The 18,454-nt window shown below is 41.5% G+C and overlaps 1 protein-coding gene across 2 annotated transcripts in view; it reads left to right on the top strand.

Moving 5' to 3' along the window:
• The window catches only part of LOC126292229 (gamma-interferon-inducible lysosomal thiol reductase-like), a 111,545-nt gene that overhangs the window by 62,247 nt on the left and 30,844 nt on the right, over nucleotides 1-18,454 (top strand). Inside the window, exons 3-4 of one of the 2 annotated variants that reach the window (XM_049986103.1) lie at nucleotides 611-784; nucleotides 14,996-15,100. In XM_049986103.1, the coding sequence (XP_049842060.1) occupies nucleotides 611-784; nucleotides 14,996-15,100 (279 nt within the window). Of the gene's footprint in view, nucleotides 1-610; nucleotides 785-14,953; nucleotides 15,101-18,454 lie in introns of both variants that reach the window. The other variant, XM_049986102.1, reaches the window with a different exon arrangement.

Here is an 18,454-nt window from a genome sequence, read left to right as displayed (position 1 = left end):
AGAAGTTCTTGCTACATTTTGTCCACCACATCAGTTAAGTAGATGTGATGCAATGTTTTTAACAGGATATACTCTACATCTACATCTACATCCATACTCCGCAAGCCACCTGACGGTGTGTGGCGGAGGGTACCCTGAGTACCTCTATCGGTTCTCCCTTCTATTCTCCATGTCTGGTTTTGTCTTAAATCATTATCTTTGCACTTCAGCAGCTCATGACTGGAGATGCATGCACAATAATATTAAAGCAGTCATTTTGTCAGGCTCTCACTTTTTTCCACTCATTCGTGGCTGTAGAGAAAACAGTTTGTAAGTTCATAATTTCTCTGAAAAGTCTGTAAGGCACACCTCATTGATCTGCATTTGGTTGATCCTTTAAATAATTTCAGTTATTAATATTAATCTGGTTATCTGTAATTTACTTTTGTCTGAGTGCATTACTTTATAGCTCAAGCCCACAACTCCTTTTTTAGAATAGGAATTTCTCTGATACATCTTTATTATTCCAAACAGATACTCTCATATCATGTAGATAAGTCAGCCATGGTGTGGACTGGGGTCCCAAAATCTTGCTCCTCAACATTGTGATGTTTTCTTTTACTGTTTGCAGACTTGGCTGACACCATGGGGTTATGTGTTTACCTGCCAGCATGGACCGACTGAATGTCAAGGAAACAAGATCCACGCATGTGCAGCTGTGATAGTTCAGGACAAAGAGCAGCAGCTTAGGTTTGTGGAGTGTATGATCAGAAATGACACAGTCCCAGAGGCAGCTGGACAAGAAGTGAGTCAATACAAAGACCTTAAAACTCATGGAGGCTGATGTTATGCCTAAAAAGAAATCACTTTCTGAATCAATAATACTATGGAAAGGAAATTTGCTGCTCACCAGATAGCGGAGATGCTGAGCCGCAGATAGGCACAACAAAAAGACTGTCACAAAAGGGGCAGTCTTTTTGTTGTGCCTACCTTCCTTTTGTGCCTGTCTGCGACTCAGCATTGCCACTATATTGTGTGTAGCAACTTTCCTTTTCATAATATTGTCACATTATGCTCGACTGTACTACACATTTTGCCTCCTGGAGGACATTGTCACTATGATATAAATTCTGTCTCACATATTATTAGTTTTTGCAACTGAATTTTCCCTTGATACACAGTGTGATAATATACTTTAAATGATCAGTGCATAGTATTGTTGTTGAAAAGCAGTTTAACTTGTTACCCAGTTGAGTCACAAAGAAATTTTTAAGTTCTTATTTCATTCAGCACATTGATGTCTACTTCTGGTGCTTTTTCTGTTTGTTTGAAATTGCGTGATATGTTTTTTTGAGGTTAAGACTTAAACTGTTTGCTATAAAGCAGTCATATGTCTGTTCAGGTTTCATTTGGATTGTATTATGTATGGTTGTTTTGAACCTCAATTAGTGTACTTGTCATCAGCAAGTATTAGATTTATTGAACATTATGTTAAAGTGATTGAGATGTAATTATGTAGTCTGTGAACAGGAGGAGAGCCAGTATCAAACCTTGTGGAATTACATATCCTGAGTTTGAGTATTTTAACTCTTTGTAGTGTTCTGTCAGTGTGGCCTTTCACTTACCATTGTGTTCCATCCTGAGTCCATACAAGAGGAATCCCAGTAATACAATATCATTTTAGATACCCAAGTAGTCTTTGGCAGCATCCAAAATATAAAACTGATAGTTTTGGCTGTTTAGCTGTTGCATGACTTTGTTTTCAAGCTGATGTGTGGTTGCTTTGGAGAGAATATTTTATAAACGCCAAACTGAGAAACAGTTGAGCAGTGATGTTGTGGAAAATAAACCAGTGCTGTACAATGAATGAAAGAATCTCCTTGGCCATATACTTTATCTTTCCTTGCTGCCAATTTCTGTGTTATGTTAGCTTGTGTTCTCCGATCTTCTTTGTCTCTGACTAACTGAGCACACTCACTGATTAAACAATATCTGTTGTTACCTCCAGAGACTTGAGGTCTTAGTTGAGTGACTTACCTGATCCATGAGCATCCCTGAACAGTCCTGTTTTCCCCTGTGCCCACCCCCCTCTCCTCCCCCCTCCCTCACAGTTTATTTTCTATTTCTACATAAAGGTTCATCAGCTACCAAAATCAAGTATTTACACAAATATTTAATCTGTTTTTGACTGCTGCCTGTTGGCAAGAAAACAATCTTCATAGTGAGTTTGATCTTTCCTGATGAGCTTTCAGGGGCTAATCAGGGTTGCTTGTCTATTGATCTGATTTGATTTTTATTTGGACTTATTTGGTACATTGTGCCCAGGGTTAGTTCTAGGTTTGAAGGATTGAAACAATAAACAAAAACAAAGAAGGGACATCACTCTCCTATAGATGATTGCACACACACACACACACACACACACACACACACACACACACACACACAAACGTCAATATTAGGACCGCATTTGTTCTTTGTATAAATAAATGCTTTCCCTGAAAATACTGATGTAAAGACATCTTTCTCAGATCACTGTATCAAAGGACATTATAAACAATATGAAGTTGGTGAAAGAGAGTCCAGTATCTTAGTTTGATGCAAATGGTTTGCTGTTAAATGAGAAAAGACCTCTAATGTATGGTTCAGTCTAGCAAAGATTGCCAATATAGACAAAGTAAATGTAAAATATTGTGGAAACACACATACAAAATTCAAGCTTTTGCAACCAATGGTTACTTCTTCAGGAAAGAGGGAAGGAGAGGGAAAGACGAAAGGATGTGGGTTTTAAGGGAGAGGGTAAGGACTCATTCCAATCCCGGGAGTGGAAAGACTTACCTTAGGGGGAAAAAAGGACAGGTATACAGTCGCACACACATACATATCCATCCGCACATACACAGACACAAGCAGACATTTGTAAAAGCAAAGAGTTTGAGCAGAGATGTCAGTCGAGGCTGAAGTACAGAGGCAAAGATGTTGTTGAAACACAGGTGAGGTATGAGCGGTGGCAACTTGAAATTTGCAGGGGGTTGAGGCCTGGCGGATAACGAGAAGAGAAGATATACTGAAGGGCAAGTTCCCATCTCTGGAGTTCTGACAGGTTGGTGTTAGTGGGAAGTTTCCAGATAACCTGGATGGTGTAACACTGTGCCAAGATAAGCTGACCGTGCACCAAGGCATGTTTAGCCACAGGGTGATCCTCATTACCAACAAAAACTGTCTGCCTGTGTCCATTCAAGCGAATGGACAGTTTGTTACTGGTCATTCCCACATAGAAAGCTTCACAGTGTAAGCAGGTCAGTTGGTAAATCACGTGGGTGCTTTCACACTTGGCTCTGCCTTTGATTGTGTACACCATCCGGGTTACAGGACTGGAGTAGGTGGTGGTGGGAGGTTGCATGGGACAGGTTTTACACTGCGAGCTGTTACAAGGGTAGGAGCCAGAGGGTAGGGAAGGTGGATTGGGGATTTCATAGGGATGAACTAAGAGGTTACAAAGGTTGAGTGGACAGCAGAAAGACACTCTTGGTGGAGTGTGGAGGATTTCATGAAGGATGGATCTCATTTTAGGGCATGATTTGAGGAAGCCGTATCCGTGCTGGAGACCCACATTCACAGTCTGATCCAGTCCCAGAAAGTATCCTGTCACAAGTGGGGCACTTTTGTGGTTCTTCTGTGGGAGGTTCTGAGTTTGAGGGGATGAGGAAGTGGCTCTGGTTATTTGCTTCTGTACCAGGTCGGGAGGGTAGTTGCGGGATGCGAAAGCTGTTTTCAGGTTGTTGGTGTAATGGTTCAGGGATTCTGGACTGGAGCAGATTCATTTGCCATGAAGACCTAGGCTGTAGGGAAGGGACTGTTTGATGTGGAATGGGTGGCAGCTGTCATAATGGAGGTACTGTTGCTTGTTGGTGGGTTTGATGTGGACAGACGTGTGAAGCTGGCCATTGGACAGATGGAGGTCAACGTCAAGGAAAGTGGCATGGGATTTGGAGTAGGACCAGGTGAATCTGATGGAACTAAAGGAGTTGAGGTTAGAGAGGAAATTCTGGAGTTATTCTCCACTGTGAGTCCAGATCATGAAGATGTCATCAATAAATCTTACCAAACTTTGGGTTGGCAGGCCTGGGTAACCAAGAAGGCTTCCTCTAAGCGACCCATGAATAGGTTGGCATACGAGGGGGCCATCCTGGTACCCATGGCTGTTCCCTTTAATTGTTGGTAAGTCTGGCCTTAAAAAGTGAAGAAGTTGTGGGTCAGGATGAAGCTGGCTAAGGTAATGAGGAAAGAGGTTTTAGGTAGGGTGGCAGGTGATCGGTGTGAAAGGAAGTGCTCCATTGCAGCGAGGCCCTGTACGTGCGGAATATTTGTGTATAAGGAAGTGGCGTCAATGGTTACAACGATGGTTTCTGGGGGTAACAGATTGGGTAAGGACTCCAGGCATTCGAGAAAGTGGTTGGTGTCTTTGATGAAGGATGGGAGACTGCAGGTAATGGGTTGAAGGTGTTGATCTACGTAGGCAGAGATACGTTCTGTGGGGGCTTGGTAACCAGCTACAATGGGGCAGCCAGGATGATTGGGTTTGTGAATTTTAGGAAGAAGGTAGAAGGTTGTGGTGTGGGGTGTCAGTGGGGTCGGGAGGTTGATGGAGTCAGGTGAAAGGTTTTGTAGGGCGCCTAAGGTTCTGAGGATACCTTTAAGCTCCGACTGGACATCAGGAATGGGATTACCTCGGCAAACTTTGTATGTTGTGTTGTCTGAAAGCTGACGCAGTCCATCAGCCACATACTCCCGACGATCAAGTACCACGGTCATGGAACCCTTGTCCGCCGGAAGAATGACGATGGATCGGTCAGCCTTCAGATCATGGATAGCTTGGGCTTCAGCAGTGGTGATGTTGGGAGTAGGATTAAGGTTTCTTAAGAAGGATTGAGAGGCAAGGCTGGAAGTTAGAAATTCCTGGAAGGTTTGGAGAGGGTGATTTTGAGGAAGAGGAGGTGTGTCCCGCTGTGATGGAGGACGGAACTGTTCCATTCAGGTAGTGTCTTGGGACACTACACTCATACTCTCTGCTGGAAATATGACTTTGTCATGAAGAAAAATGATCCTAATCCTACTCCTAATGATCCAACTCCCCAAGACACTATCCAAATTGAACCCTGCCTGTGCCCGACCGAGACTCGAACTCGGGACCTTTGCCTTTCGCGGGCAAGTGCTCTACCAACTGAGCTACCGAAGCATGACTCACACGCGGTACTCACAGCTTTACTTCTGCCAGTACCATTTAAATGTTGTTGAGAGTGTTAATCACATACTATCTGAACTACCTAATAAAGTCAAGTGTAATACTGGAACTTGAAGTACATCTCTGGTATTATAATATAACAAAGTAGAGGGAACTCATAATAGCCATGCTTATGGGGAAATCAAAGTGTATAACAAATGTTCTAAACACACTCAAAATGTGCCAGTCAAACTGCTTAAGAAAAAGCTGAATGACATATGATCAGTCAATAGAAGAATGCTTACAAATGCTCAATGTGAACATTACTCTGTAAAAATGTGTTTTTCTTTTTAGTTTCAAATGAGACATAATTAATTAGTGTACTTATAAAGTTTATTGCTTGTACTGATGAAAAATGATGGATAAAAAATCTGAATCATTCATGATAACGATGACATTTGTAAAGTCAGAAAATACAATCTGACATGTATATTTTTGAATGTGGGATATCTTACATCTCCTTATATTCTATGTAAAGTAGTTGGAATGCCAGTTTATAACTTAATTACTGGTACAGAGAATCAATATCATATGAAAAAATTATGCAAATGATTTAGGTTAGTGATGCAGTTAACAGCCCTCGTGCCTCTTCAACCTGAGACTTGGGCTGTGCGACCCTACTTGTTAGCCTCGCCCCCCTGTTCAGCTGGTGGAAGGCCCCTCCTTCTTCAAGAAATATAAAATGTGTGATGGTAAAACACTATCAATGATGATAGATTGCTACACACACACACACACACACACACACACACACACACACACACGCGCGCGCTTACAACCTCTTCCCTAGTCAGTGCAACAAACTATACTGTCACCCCTAATTACTTATCTTTTAAAAGCATCATCTACAAAAATATATTTGGAATGGGCACACATGGCACTAACAAGAATAAATAAATAAAATACTATGCCAGCCTTTTTGTGGTCAGTCTAAAGCATCCTTCCTAGCTGCACAGTGTCCCAAATCCTCACCTTGTTCAGATTCATTGATAACCTCTTCGTGGTCTGGATCAAGGTGAGTACACCCAGCCTATCCACATTCCCCAAAACCTCAACACCTTCCCTCACATTCACTTCAACTGGTCCACCTCGGCCCAACAAGCCACCTTCCTTGATGCCAACATCAACCTCATACATGGCTACATCTGAAGTCACTGTGCACATCAAACCTACCAACCACCAAAAATACCCCCACTTTGTCAATTGCCGCCATTTCACACTGGGAAGTCCCCTAGCTACCTGTGGTCATCACATCTTCAGGGACTGGCAGTCCCATCTGAATCTGCCTTCACAGGCAGAAATTACCCTCCTCACCTTATCCAAAAACCGATCTCCTGCACCTTGTCTCCCCAGTCCCCTACCATCATCTACATACCCACTGACCCATAACAAATCATTACCCCTTTCATGAGTCACTACCATCCGGGATTGGAGCAACGAAATCACATTTTGTGATAGAATTTTGACTACATCTCATTGTGCCTGGGGATGTGAGGAATATCCTACCCACTAACCTCCCCTCCTCCTGCCCCCCACCTGCCTCTCCTATAGTTGTATTCTTCTGTCCACCCAACTTATACAAGATCATCGTCTGTCCCTACTCCACTCTGCCCCATAGCTTATATCCCTGTATTTGTTTAGCATATACCAATACAGATGAAATACAGTCAAGAATACATAAAAGTACATAAATGGACATAAATACAGATAATACATTGAAGACAGATGTTCTATCCTAATCTCAAGTCTCCTTTCGCAATCCAGGCTTGCTGGTGTTCACTGTCAAAGACTTTGATGAAAAATCTGTGCCACACATTCCAGCACCATCACATACTCTAGTTCTTTCACAGGCATCTTCTACCCCATCAAAGGCAGAGTCACCTGTGTAAGCAGCCTTGTGTCTACCGACTCAACAGGAACCACTGTGGAGCATTCTATGTAGGCATTACCACTGACATCTGTACGTCTGCATGAATGGCCACAACCAAACTGTTTCTGAGAGATAACTGCACTGTCCAGTTGCTGAGTATGCCATCTAAAAGGGTATGATGATTTCAACAACTACTTCACAGCCCATGCTATTACGATTCCTCCTAGTAACATCAGCTTTTCTGAATTATGCAAGTGGAATTTCTCCCTGCAACATATCTTTCATTCCCATAAGCCACTTCCCATCAGCCTCAACCTTTGCTATTCCCCATCCTCCATGAGTCTACCCCTTCACTGCTACCACTCCACCCTCAAATATGCCGGCTACCCCCTCCCCCCCCCCCCCTTTCTGCCACCAGTTCACCTACATAGTCCCTTCCACTTCTCTGCTTTCCTCCTCTCCCCCATTTCCACCCTCTGCACAGCCTCCCAACTCTGCACCTAACAGCCCATCATCCCTTTCACACCACATCCCTGCACACTCCCATAGCTACCACTCAGCATCTTACCCCACCCCTAACGCGTTATCATTTCCCTTCCCACTCTCTGTCTGACCATTATCTTCCTCAGTCCCCAGCAAAGAATGCTGCTTTCCCCAGCACCTGAATGTCTCTCTCTCTCTCTCTCTCTCTCTCTCTCTCTCTCTCTCTCTCTCTGTGTGTGTGTGTGTGCGTGTGCGTGTGTGCGTGTGTGTGTGTGTGTGTGTGTTTCTTCATCTGACAAAGGACCTTGACAGCTTATCCAGAAGTCTGCCTTTTTAATTTTGCTGTCCAGTGCTCAGAAATAATGTTATATAGACTTTATCTCATTATCTAGGATTCAGATTCGAGTTATATCTACACCTAAATTAACATAGACATGGTAAATCATCTAAAATTTGCACCACAGATATCATGGAAATGGAAGTTACTATTGATGTGCAGTTTTCACAGAATGGATTTGTAGTCAAAGGCTCGTATTGTTAGCCAATAAACAGATTGTAGAAATACTTGTAATTTTCTGTGCAGACATACAAAAGTAGGGTGGAACTGAAGAATGAAAAACGCAAGGTGGAATAATGGAAATATTATGAAAAGGATAGATTGCTACTCACCATAGTGCAGAGATGTTGAGTCACGGACAAGCACTACAGAAAGACTACTAAACATGTAAGCTTTTGGCCAGAATTCCTTCTTCTGAAATTGATAACATTCACACAAATGCAGCTTATACACATTTCACCACAATCTCTGGCTACCGAGGCCAGACTGTAAGCAGCTGCACTTTGTGGGAGAACCAGTCTGATTGGCGAGGCAGACAGTGGGAGGGAGAGCAGAGTACAGGTATGGGACAGTAAAGCCCAGCTTGCGAGAGCATGTAGTGCTGTTTGTGAGAGCTAGATGCAGTTGGATAGTTAGACACAGGATTGGGAGGGTGGGGGGGTGAGAAAAGTAAAGAGGTGGGTGTAGGACAGTGACTAATAAAGGCTGAGGCCAGGAAGCTTACGAGAACATAGGATGTATTGTGAGGAGAGTTCCCACCCGTGCAATTTAGAAAAGCTGACATTGGTAGGAAGGATCCAGATGTCTCATGCTGTAAACAGTCATTAAAATGAAGGATATTGTGTTGGAAAGGGGGCTCAGAAACTGGGTGGTCCAGCTGTTTCTTGGGCCCAATTTGTCGGTGGCCATTTATACAGACAGACAGCTTGTCGGTTGTGACGCTCACATAGAATGCCGCACAGTGGTAGCAGCTGTGCTTGTATATCACATGACTGGTTTCACAGGTAGCCCTGCCTTTGTTGAGATAGGTGATGCTTATGAGCAGAGTGTAGTAAATGGTGGTTGGAGGATGCATGGAACACGTGTTGCATCTAGGTCTATTACAGGGATACGAGCCATGAGGTAAGGGATTGGAAGTGAGGGTAGTGAATAAATGGAAAAGGATATTGTGAAGGTTTGGTGGTTGGTGTAATACCACTGTGTGAGTGATGGGGAGAATAATGTGTAGGGCATTCCTCACTTCAGGCCACGACAATGTGATTCAGTTACTCTGGTCCTGGGTGCTACAGATTCATGAGGGGAAAGCACCTGTGTAGCCAGATGATGTAACTTTTGGAGGTAGTGGGAGACTGAAGGGACAAGGAGGAGGAGGTCTGTTTCTGTGCAAATTGAGAGTTTAATTATGGTCTACGAAGGCCTCAGTGAGACTCTTGGTATATTTTGAGAGGACCTGCTCATTACTACAGATGCAATGGCCATGGCTGGCTACACTGTATAAAAGGGACTTCTTGGTATGGAATGGGTGGCAGCTGTTGACTTGGAGGTATTGCTGATGGTTGGTAGGTTTGATATGGGTGGAGGTAATGATGTAGCCATCTTTGAAGTGAATCCCACATTGGGGGAGGTGGATTGTTGGGCTGAGGAGGATCATGTGAAGCGAATGGAGGAGAAGGTGTTCAGGTTCTGGAGAATTATGGATGGGTAGGGTGTACTCACCCTACGTCCAGATCATGAAGATGTACTCAGTGAATCTGAACCAGGTGGAAGTTTGTGATTCTGTGTGGTTAGGAAGTATTATTCTACATGACCTATGAATAGGTTGGCAAAGGATGGTCTCATGTTGGTGCCCATTGCCATGCCCAAGATTTGTTTGTAGGTGATGACTTCAAGGGAGTAGTAATTGTGGGTAGTTTGTCGTGATGACCAGAGGCTGTAGATTTGGAATCTGTTGTGCATCGGCAATGATAATTTCCAATTGCAGCTAGGCCATGGGCATTAGGGATGTTCATATAAATGAAGGTGGCATCAATTGTGATGAGCAGGGCACCATGTGGTAAAGGAACAGGAATTGCAAAGAGTCAGTGGACTGTGTATTTTAGGAGGGTAATCCAAAAAGTAAGGTCTCCTATTTTTTATAAGTACATAGAGCTGTTTATTTCTACAATGGATTACATCAGTTTACAGGTTGAACATTTAGCTATTTTTCGACACAGTCACCATTTCTGTCGATGCATTTTTGTAGACTCTGTGGCAGTTTTTGCATGCCCATGTCATACCAGCTGTTCAGAAAGTTATGAACCTCTTGTTTCATCTCTTTGTTGGAACTGAATCACTTTCTGGCCAAATGTTCTTTTAACCTAGGGAACTGGGCGCCAAGTCAGGACTATAGGGTGGGTGGGTGATTATGTTCTGCTGAAACTGTTGCAGGAGAGCAACAGTTTGCCGAGCGATGTGTGGGCAAGCATTGTCATGGAGAATGTGAACACCCTTGCTCAACATTCCTCTTCTCCAGTTCCGAATTGCCTGTTTGAGTTTTTTCAGAGTCTCACTATACCTGTCAGCATTAATTGTGGTCACAGTGATTTAGCTCTGACGACGAGGTGAGAGAAGAGGTCATAACTTTCTGCACAGCATGGCCGCGAGCTGGTATGACATGGGCATACAAAAACTGCCACAGCATCTATGAAAATGCATCAACAGAAATGGTGATTATATCGAAAAATAGCTAATGTTCAAGCTGTAATCTGATATAAACCATTGTAAAAATAAACAGGTCTATGTACTTATAAGAAAATAGGAGACCTTACTTTTGGGATTAACGTCGCATATAGGATGGTAGGCTGTGGGTAATAAGCTAAAGGTGTTGGTCTATGAAGGCAAAGATCATTTCAATAAGGACACAGTAGCCAGGCACAATGGGTAATCCTGGGTGGTTGGGTTTATGGACTTTAGGAAGCATGCAGACAGTAGGAGAGCAAGGAGTGGTAGAGGTGAGGAGGGAGAGAGAGTCTCTGGGATGAGGTTCTGGTATGGATGTGAGGATTTGAGGAGAGACTGGAGATCCTGCTGGATTTCTGGAATAGGGTCACTGTGGCAGGATTTTCAGGTGGATGAACCTGACAGCTGGTGGAGTCCTCCTGCCAGGCAATCCTTGTGGTTCAAAACAACAGTGATGCAGCACTTGTCAGCTGGTATGGTAGTAAGGTCAGGATCAGTTTTTAGGTGGTGGACTGAAAATCTTTTTGTAGATGTAAAGTTACCTTGCATCTTGAGGGATTTGGGGAATGATGGTGAGGCAAGGTTTGAGGTTAAGAAATCCTGGAAAGTTAAGTAAAGTAGAGTAAATTAGAGTGTCAGGGGTGTTTTCTGAATGATTCTAGTGCAAGTCATTTATGAGATATTGTGGTTTGAAAAGTTCACACAGTGACACTTGTACAATATCTGAAGTAGCTCACAGCAAAGAACTGCACAAAGGCATATGCTATTTCTGTGGATTCTGACCAGTAATGAGACAATTCACTGTCATAGGTTGTGTCCAAAACAACCACTGACAGTGGCAACTCATGCTGGTATGGAAAGACTGCTGCACACCTGCTGGCATTACAGCGGAGATGTCTGAACAGGCTGCAGCAATACATCATGGCACATCATTGGATGTAATTGGTATGTCCTCATAGACAGTGTCTTTCAACTTTTCCCACAGAAAAAAGTCTACTGGCATGAAATCTGCAGAATGGGCTGGCCAAGGTACATGTCCTCTGTGTCCAATCCAACAATTTGGAAACAATTTATGAAGACACACGTAGTTGAAACTTCCTGGCAGATTAAAACTGTGTGCCTGACCGAGACTCGAACTCAGGACCTTTGCCTTTCGTGGGCAAGTGCTCTACCTTCTGAGCTACCGAAGCATGACTCCCTCCCGCTCCTCACAGCTTTACTTCTGCCAGTATCTCGTCTCTGTGAGGACTAGGTGTGAGTTGTGCTTTGGTAGCTCAGATCGTAGAGCACTTGCCCGCGAAAGGCAAAGGTCCTGGGTTCGAGTCTCAGTCTGGCACACAGTTTTAATCTGCCAGGAAGTTTCATATTAGCGCACACTCTGCTGCAGAGTGAAAATATCATTCTGGAAACACAGCTAATTCTTTGCTTTGTGCACTAGGTACTGGACAGTCATCATGTTCATACCACAGGTTCCTCCTTGTCTGGAGAGGAATGACTTCTAGCATCTGTAGAAAATGGTCCGTTAGGAGGCTGCGATACTTTTGTCCGCTCAGTGTTCTGTCTATGAAAAACAGGCCTATGAGTTGATAGTACACTGTCCAACACCAGACATTTGAACTCCACGGGTGCTGACATTCTAAGTGGCAAAGCCAAAGGGTATTTTAAGCAGACTAATAGTGCATATTTTAGTGGTTTACCTGTCTGTAATTGATAAATGTGGCTTCCTCACTAACCAAGGCACGTCATACATCTGGAGTATCTGTCTTAATGCCAATGTGCAGAAGTTAACGTGATTCTCATAACCCTTTCCGTGCAGCTCTTGATGGAGAGAGATGTGATAAGGATTCATAGGATGCTTGCCTGATTCATGCCACTTCCTTGTGCCATTGTTATTGCACAGGAGCTAACATATCGGTCAACTGCAACAGCACGAAGAACTGTAAATTTTCACTTTTCTGTCATCACTTGTTTCTTTATATTGTCTAGGTGTTACACTACCATTTTTATCACATACCTGGTTGAAGAGATTGATAAATAATTGCCAAGATGGGTGATGTCCGGTGGGATATTTTGCCGCATACACCGGATGAGAACAAATTGAATTCTTTCTATACTCTCCATACACCATGAGCATGTTGGACTTACCTGTGTCAGTAAATCCCATCATCCACTCGTGACCTACTGCTTAGAATGTCATACGTTAACTGACTATTAAGTTGTAATCCACTTGAGGAACACACAAGCACACTGTAAGCAAACTTAACAACATTGAGCCGAGCAACTAGGTAGGTCGAATTGCACAAACAAGTGTTGGTGTGAAAACTTTAAAAAATAGGATATCTTGTTAATGAGTCACACTAGAACCCTCCAACAAACACCACTCATATTTTAATTTACTCTACGTTTAGTTTTTTGTTAATGCCAACAGGCATTTTTTCATTTAAAAAATTGCAGAAAAAATACACTTTCTCAGTGTTATTAAAATCTGATGATTTGTTAACAATATGATTCCCTGACTATGAAACAATTCTATAAAAACTGCACATCAATAGCTCTTTCCATTTCCACAATATCAGAAGTGCAAGTTTTAGGTGATTCACCCTGTATACCCTGCATACCATCATGAAGTGCATGGCAGGGAGTACATCCCAAAGTACCAGCTAGTACGGTTTCGTCCTGTTCTGTTGTTTATGTGTTTCTGTGCAAGCTGTAGTGAATCTAATCTTGTCTTCACCATCCCTATGTGAGTGACATGTAGGAGATAGTAGTACATTCCTGCAATCATCGTTGATAGCCAGTACTTGAAACTTTGTAAGCAGGCCTTCTCAGGGCAGTTTACATCTATCTTCAAGAGTTACATACTCAGTCTTCAACAAATTCCCATCTAGCACAAAGCAAAATATTGCTGGCAGGGAAAAAAAAAGAAACTTCGATAGCCACTACAGCACTACTACAAATTATCTGTTACATATATTTGCAGACTAAAATTATTGTTAACTACATGGAATGAAACATTGTGCATTGCAAAACTACATTATGACTTAGTTCTGTTTTTTAAATAGGCCCCAGATGAAGGTTACACTTTTGTTTGAAAACTGCCATTGGGTGAGTGTAAACATTAAGCAAAATTTCTTAGTAGTGTGTGTGTGTGTGTGTGTGTGTGTGTGTGTGTGTGTGTGTGTGTGAAATCTTATGGAACTTAACTGATAAGGTCATCAGTCCCCAAGCTTACACACTACTTAACCTAAATTATCCTAAGGACAAACACACACACACACACACACACACACACACACACACACACACACACACACACACACACACACGCCCGAGGGAGGACTCGAACCTCTGCCGGGACCAGTCGCACAGTCCGTGACTGCAGCACCTCAGACTGCTCGGCTAATCCCGCGCGGCTTTCTTAGTAATGGCTTTCATACTAATTTAATAGGCTACATTTAGCCAGCAAAATCATAAGTAATATGAATCAGTATAGTGATAGTTTTTTGTCAGCATAATGAACAGATCAAGTTTGTACAAGTTTCTTGTAATTTCTCAATGTTGATCTTGACTAGTTCCATATCTCTGAAGGCTCTGCTTCCAGATATGATCTATGGAACATTATGAATGAATGACAAAAGTTGACTTTCTAGTCCTAAATTAAGATGCTGAATATTTTGAAGGGAAAAAAAGACTCGTATGCCATTGACTGTTGTTCAACTGTTCAAATACAAAATATAAATTCTGGTTTGCTTCTTCATGTTGAAACACTTCGAGCAAATGATTCTGATTGCCCTCCGAAGCTCTGTTGGGAGAGTAATCTTCCCCTGTATATTTGGTTGCAGTTTTTTTATTTTGAAATCATTTTTTTAAGTGCTAAACACCACGAAAGTAGAAGTATGAAAATGGTATAATAAACATTGTCATAAAATAAATGTGTAAACTAACCTCAACAAAACTAACATTAAAGAAACTGGCATACTGAAGGAGACACAGAAACAATAATGGTAATGCTAGAGTAATCAGCTGGAAACTATTTTACAACTCATGTTAATCAATGTTTGGATTGATGTATGCATCAGTGTGTCACAGAATTGACAGGTGCATTTCCATGTCTCTGAAACCATGAAATGCTATGTCAAACAGGCAACTATTGCGGATGTTCAAATATATCTCTTAAGTTTTTAAAGTAAGTTCTTTTGAATCTGTTTAGTCCCTAATTCCACTTCTCATGCTCAGATAATCTTCTCTCCTCACTGTGAGATTATATCGGTACTTGTTTCAGTGTGCCAGTAAGCTCAACATTACATGGAGACCAATCCTGCAGTGTTCTAGAGGACTGGAAGGAACAGGGCTGCTGAAAAGATGTGGAGATGCTACCCATTCATTGGATCCTAGTTTAACATTCGTACCAACAGTGACATTAAATGGGGTATGTATTTTAAGACTTAGATACATGAACACACTGTAAATATTACTATTATTTAAGATGAAATGCTGTAGACTCAGTTATGTTCACACAGTGAAAGATCAATTGGACACATTTTTGTGGGAGATAACCTTGCACTCAGTTTAGTTTTTAATTGAGCTGTATATTGTGACATATCACTTTGATAAAGTGATGTGTTGCACAGTGTGTTTAGCACTGATGAGTGATGGTCATTGACTGCTGAAGAAAATTTATTTAATGTAGATTGGAATGTGGAAAACATGCATTGAGCATGGGGTTTCTCAGAACGTGTGCATTGATTGAATAGTAATGGAGACAGTGTTGTTACTGAACAGGCCAATGCTGGCAGCGGCTAATGTTTGGTGATATTTGTTGTTCTTAGTGTTTCCTCCAGCTAACGGATCATCAGAGTTGCACTGGCCTCTGTGGAGGAAGATGGCCGTGATATTGCATAAGGAAGTCATGGAATAAAAATAAGTTTGACTTAAGAGGGTCTGCTGTGAATTGAGACTCTGTTTATTGTGGATGTATTTGAACTGTACTAGTCAAGCAGACAGGGTACTGTGTGAAGTTGTTTTCTGAGTGTAAAAAGTTTATGTGGTTTACAAAAGAAGAAAAACATGTCATTTAGTAGAGTGCAGAGAAGGAGTATGTTGTCAGATTTTCAGAAATCAGCACATTGCTGAAAAGAATAAGAAGTCAATGATTTGAGACATGCATGGTATAGCTGGATACTGATTTGGGGAGAAAGGCAGAGGGAAAGAGAGAGAGAGAGAGAGAGAGAGAGAGAGAGAGAGAGAGAGAGAGATTTTCAACTTAGACATAGGTAACAAGAAAAAGGCATTTTGACATTAGCAGCTGAAGCATCCCAAACTCTCTTGTGGTTCCCTTTTTAGGTACTCCACGTTGACATCTGCTCGTAGATACATATCGTCAGTAGGTTTTCCGGCTATACTTCCCGATGTGACAGCGATGACTTTCCGATGAGGTGTTTTGCTATTACTGTGAGTCTTGTAAATATCACTTTTATTTAATAATTTGCCCGCCTAAAACTCTCTCCTTTTATGATTAAGAGAGCCTGTGCCACCTTTCAGAGTGAGTGGGGACGTAAAAGAGTCACAAAAGTTCATATTAAACAGTCGGTAAAACACGTAAATGTTCACTTCAGTTAGTGTGTTAGTTAATGCCTACGCTTTCCGCTAGATGGTGCTGAAAAGAAATAAGTACAATACTCTTGTATTTCACTTTCACTCTATATTCAAGGAATAAGATGGTGATGAATGATGGCCTATTTAAAAGGTTCCTAGCCTGGAGGAATCTAAATAGTCCGCAAATGCTGATATGCACGCGCTCTACATCCATATTCTCAAATAACGGCACAAGACACTTTCAGATGTGAACACGTTAATATCTGAATACCAATACTTCTGAATTCACTCATATCAGCAGATAATTTGAGTTTCTGTCATCAGTATGTCCGTAAAGTTCCAATCTAGCAGTAAAGTCCTAAAATCTCCTTAATACTCCGTTGCTACCAACAGTCAGAGATCATACTCTACATAACTTTTAATCTCCACAATATTCTAACAGTTTATTGTGAATCTTAACATGATATAGTCCAATCTAATTATTTATTGTCTCACTGACTGACGCAGGTTCCTCACCCTTTAATGAAACAATCAGGGAAAAAAGGTGGCAATAATGACGATCAGGCCTTTTTATAGGTTTTTCATCACAAGAGTTTAATGTCACTGCCTTCTCCATGACAGAGCTTCCGTGGCTTTGCTGTACTTAGACGTTAAACTACTTGCTGACATACAATAATTTTGATCTGCAATTACCAAACTCTGATTCTACACTATTTTCCCCTCTAAAAACTCTATTCTTAATTTTAAATTATTCTTTCTATAGCTTTTATCACTGTAAACTGAACCGAGATATTACATTCCTACCTTCCAGCTAATGTATTGTATTACTCAGCCAAAAACTGTCAAAGAGATATCAAGGAAACATTTCAGTTGCTGACTTATTACATTAATTGGCCTACTAATTCCATACTTTCAGCATATCATATTTTAAATTTTTCTTAGACTCTAGGCTTGTTACGCATGAATAAGACAGATGATAAGACATACTTACAGCATTCTCCAAGGACCCTAATAATTTTAGTATGAGTAATTCATCAGTGGTTGCTAGAATTAATGCCTTCCTCCCAATGCACTGCAATTTGCTATGCAAACAGTGGAAAGTCCTGGATGGAAAAAGGCAATATTATTAAAATGGTAGATTGCTTCTCTTGGAACATGACAGTAAAACACAAGGAAGAAGAAAAGGAATACTGGATCATAGATCTGTAGTGATCACCCGTTACTGTTGGCTGCTGTGTTTATGTAAGCTGTTTAAGAGTTCTCCTTCCAGCTGCCAGAGGTACTGGGTTTTGGTTTGTTCTCTGTGTGCAGTGAAGTGTTCCATGAATGTTACAAAGGACAGTAGTTTCTTACCTGTGGTAGACAGCTCCTGTCAGACTCTTCTCTAACACTAACAAGTCTCAAATATTATCATGTACCTTCTGTGTTTATTGGTGAATAAATTTTATTCATTCCTGGTATACTGGAGGATCATGTTTCATACAACTGGGAGTATACTGAACACAAAAGTATAGTTGTTCGGACAGCTCATACCTACTTGGACCAACATTGGTGCCCCTGATGGGATCAGCCTGTATGTTCAGTCTATGTTAGCAAGACTAACTTTCAAAAACCAATATAGTATTTTCATGAAATGCAACACATACCAGCTGCTGAAGTACCTTTATTATTGTGACTCACTGTGGGACTGCCTCCATGCTGGCCTCGTAATCCCGCATTGTGTTTCAGATATGCAGAAGTGAGCTTTCAATTCACCGGAATAACTGCAATTTGACTAAATTTGCCTTAGTCGTGAGCCAGCTTGATCATCATTATGTGGTTAAAGTCAAATATGTAATAGCTGCACCTCCTGAGTGACATTCCTAAGACAAACTCAACGCCGAATTACTTCGGAGTGGTTTCTGACTAACAAGAAGAGTGCATGTGGCATGTTGAATTGAACTGAATTGAATTTTATTTGATCCTGTATGATTACATTGTGTACAGTAAATGTATGTGTAATATAGGACATGTCAAAGTATTAACATTCTTTATCACTTATTTTTCTACACCTTTACCTTACATTTTTACATCAATGATAATGAGTAACAATATATACAAATTTAATGGCGTAAGTATTCTGCAAGACTGTAAAACTCTTTTTCAATGAAATAGTCTTTAAGTTTCTTTGAAATGTCATTGTGAAGTA

The sequence above is a fragment of the Schistocerca gregaria genome, chromosome 9, assembly GCF_023897955.1.
Source record: "Schistocerca gregaria isolate iqSchGreg1 chromosome 9, iqSchGreg1.2, whole genome shotgun sequence".
Classification (NCBI taxonomy): Eukaryota; Metazoa; Arthropoda; class Insecta; order Orthoptera; family Acrididae; genus Schistocerca; species Schistocerca gregaria.
Note: the sequence above shows the minus strand (reverse complement) of the source record. Positions and strands in the feature narration are given on the sequence as shown.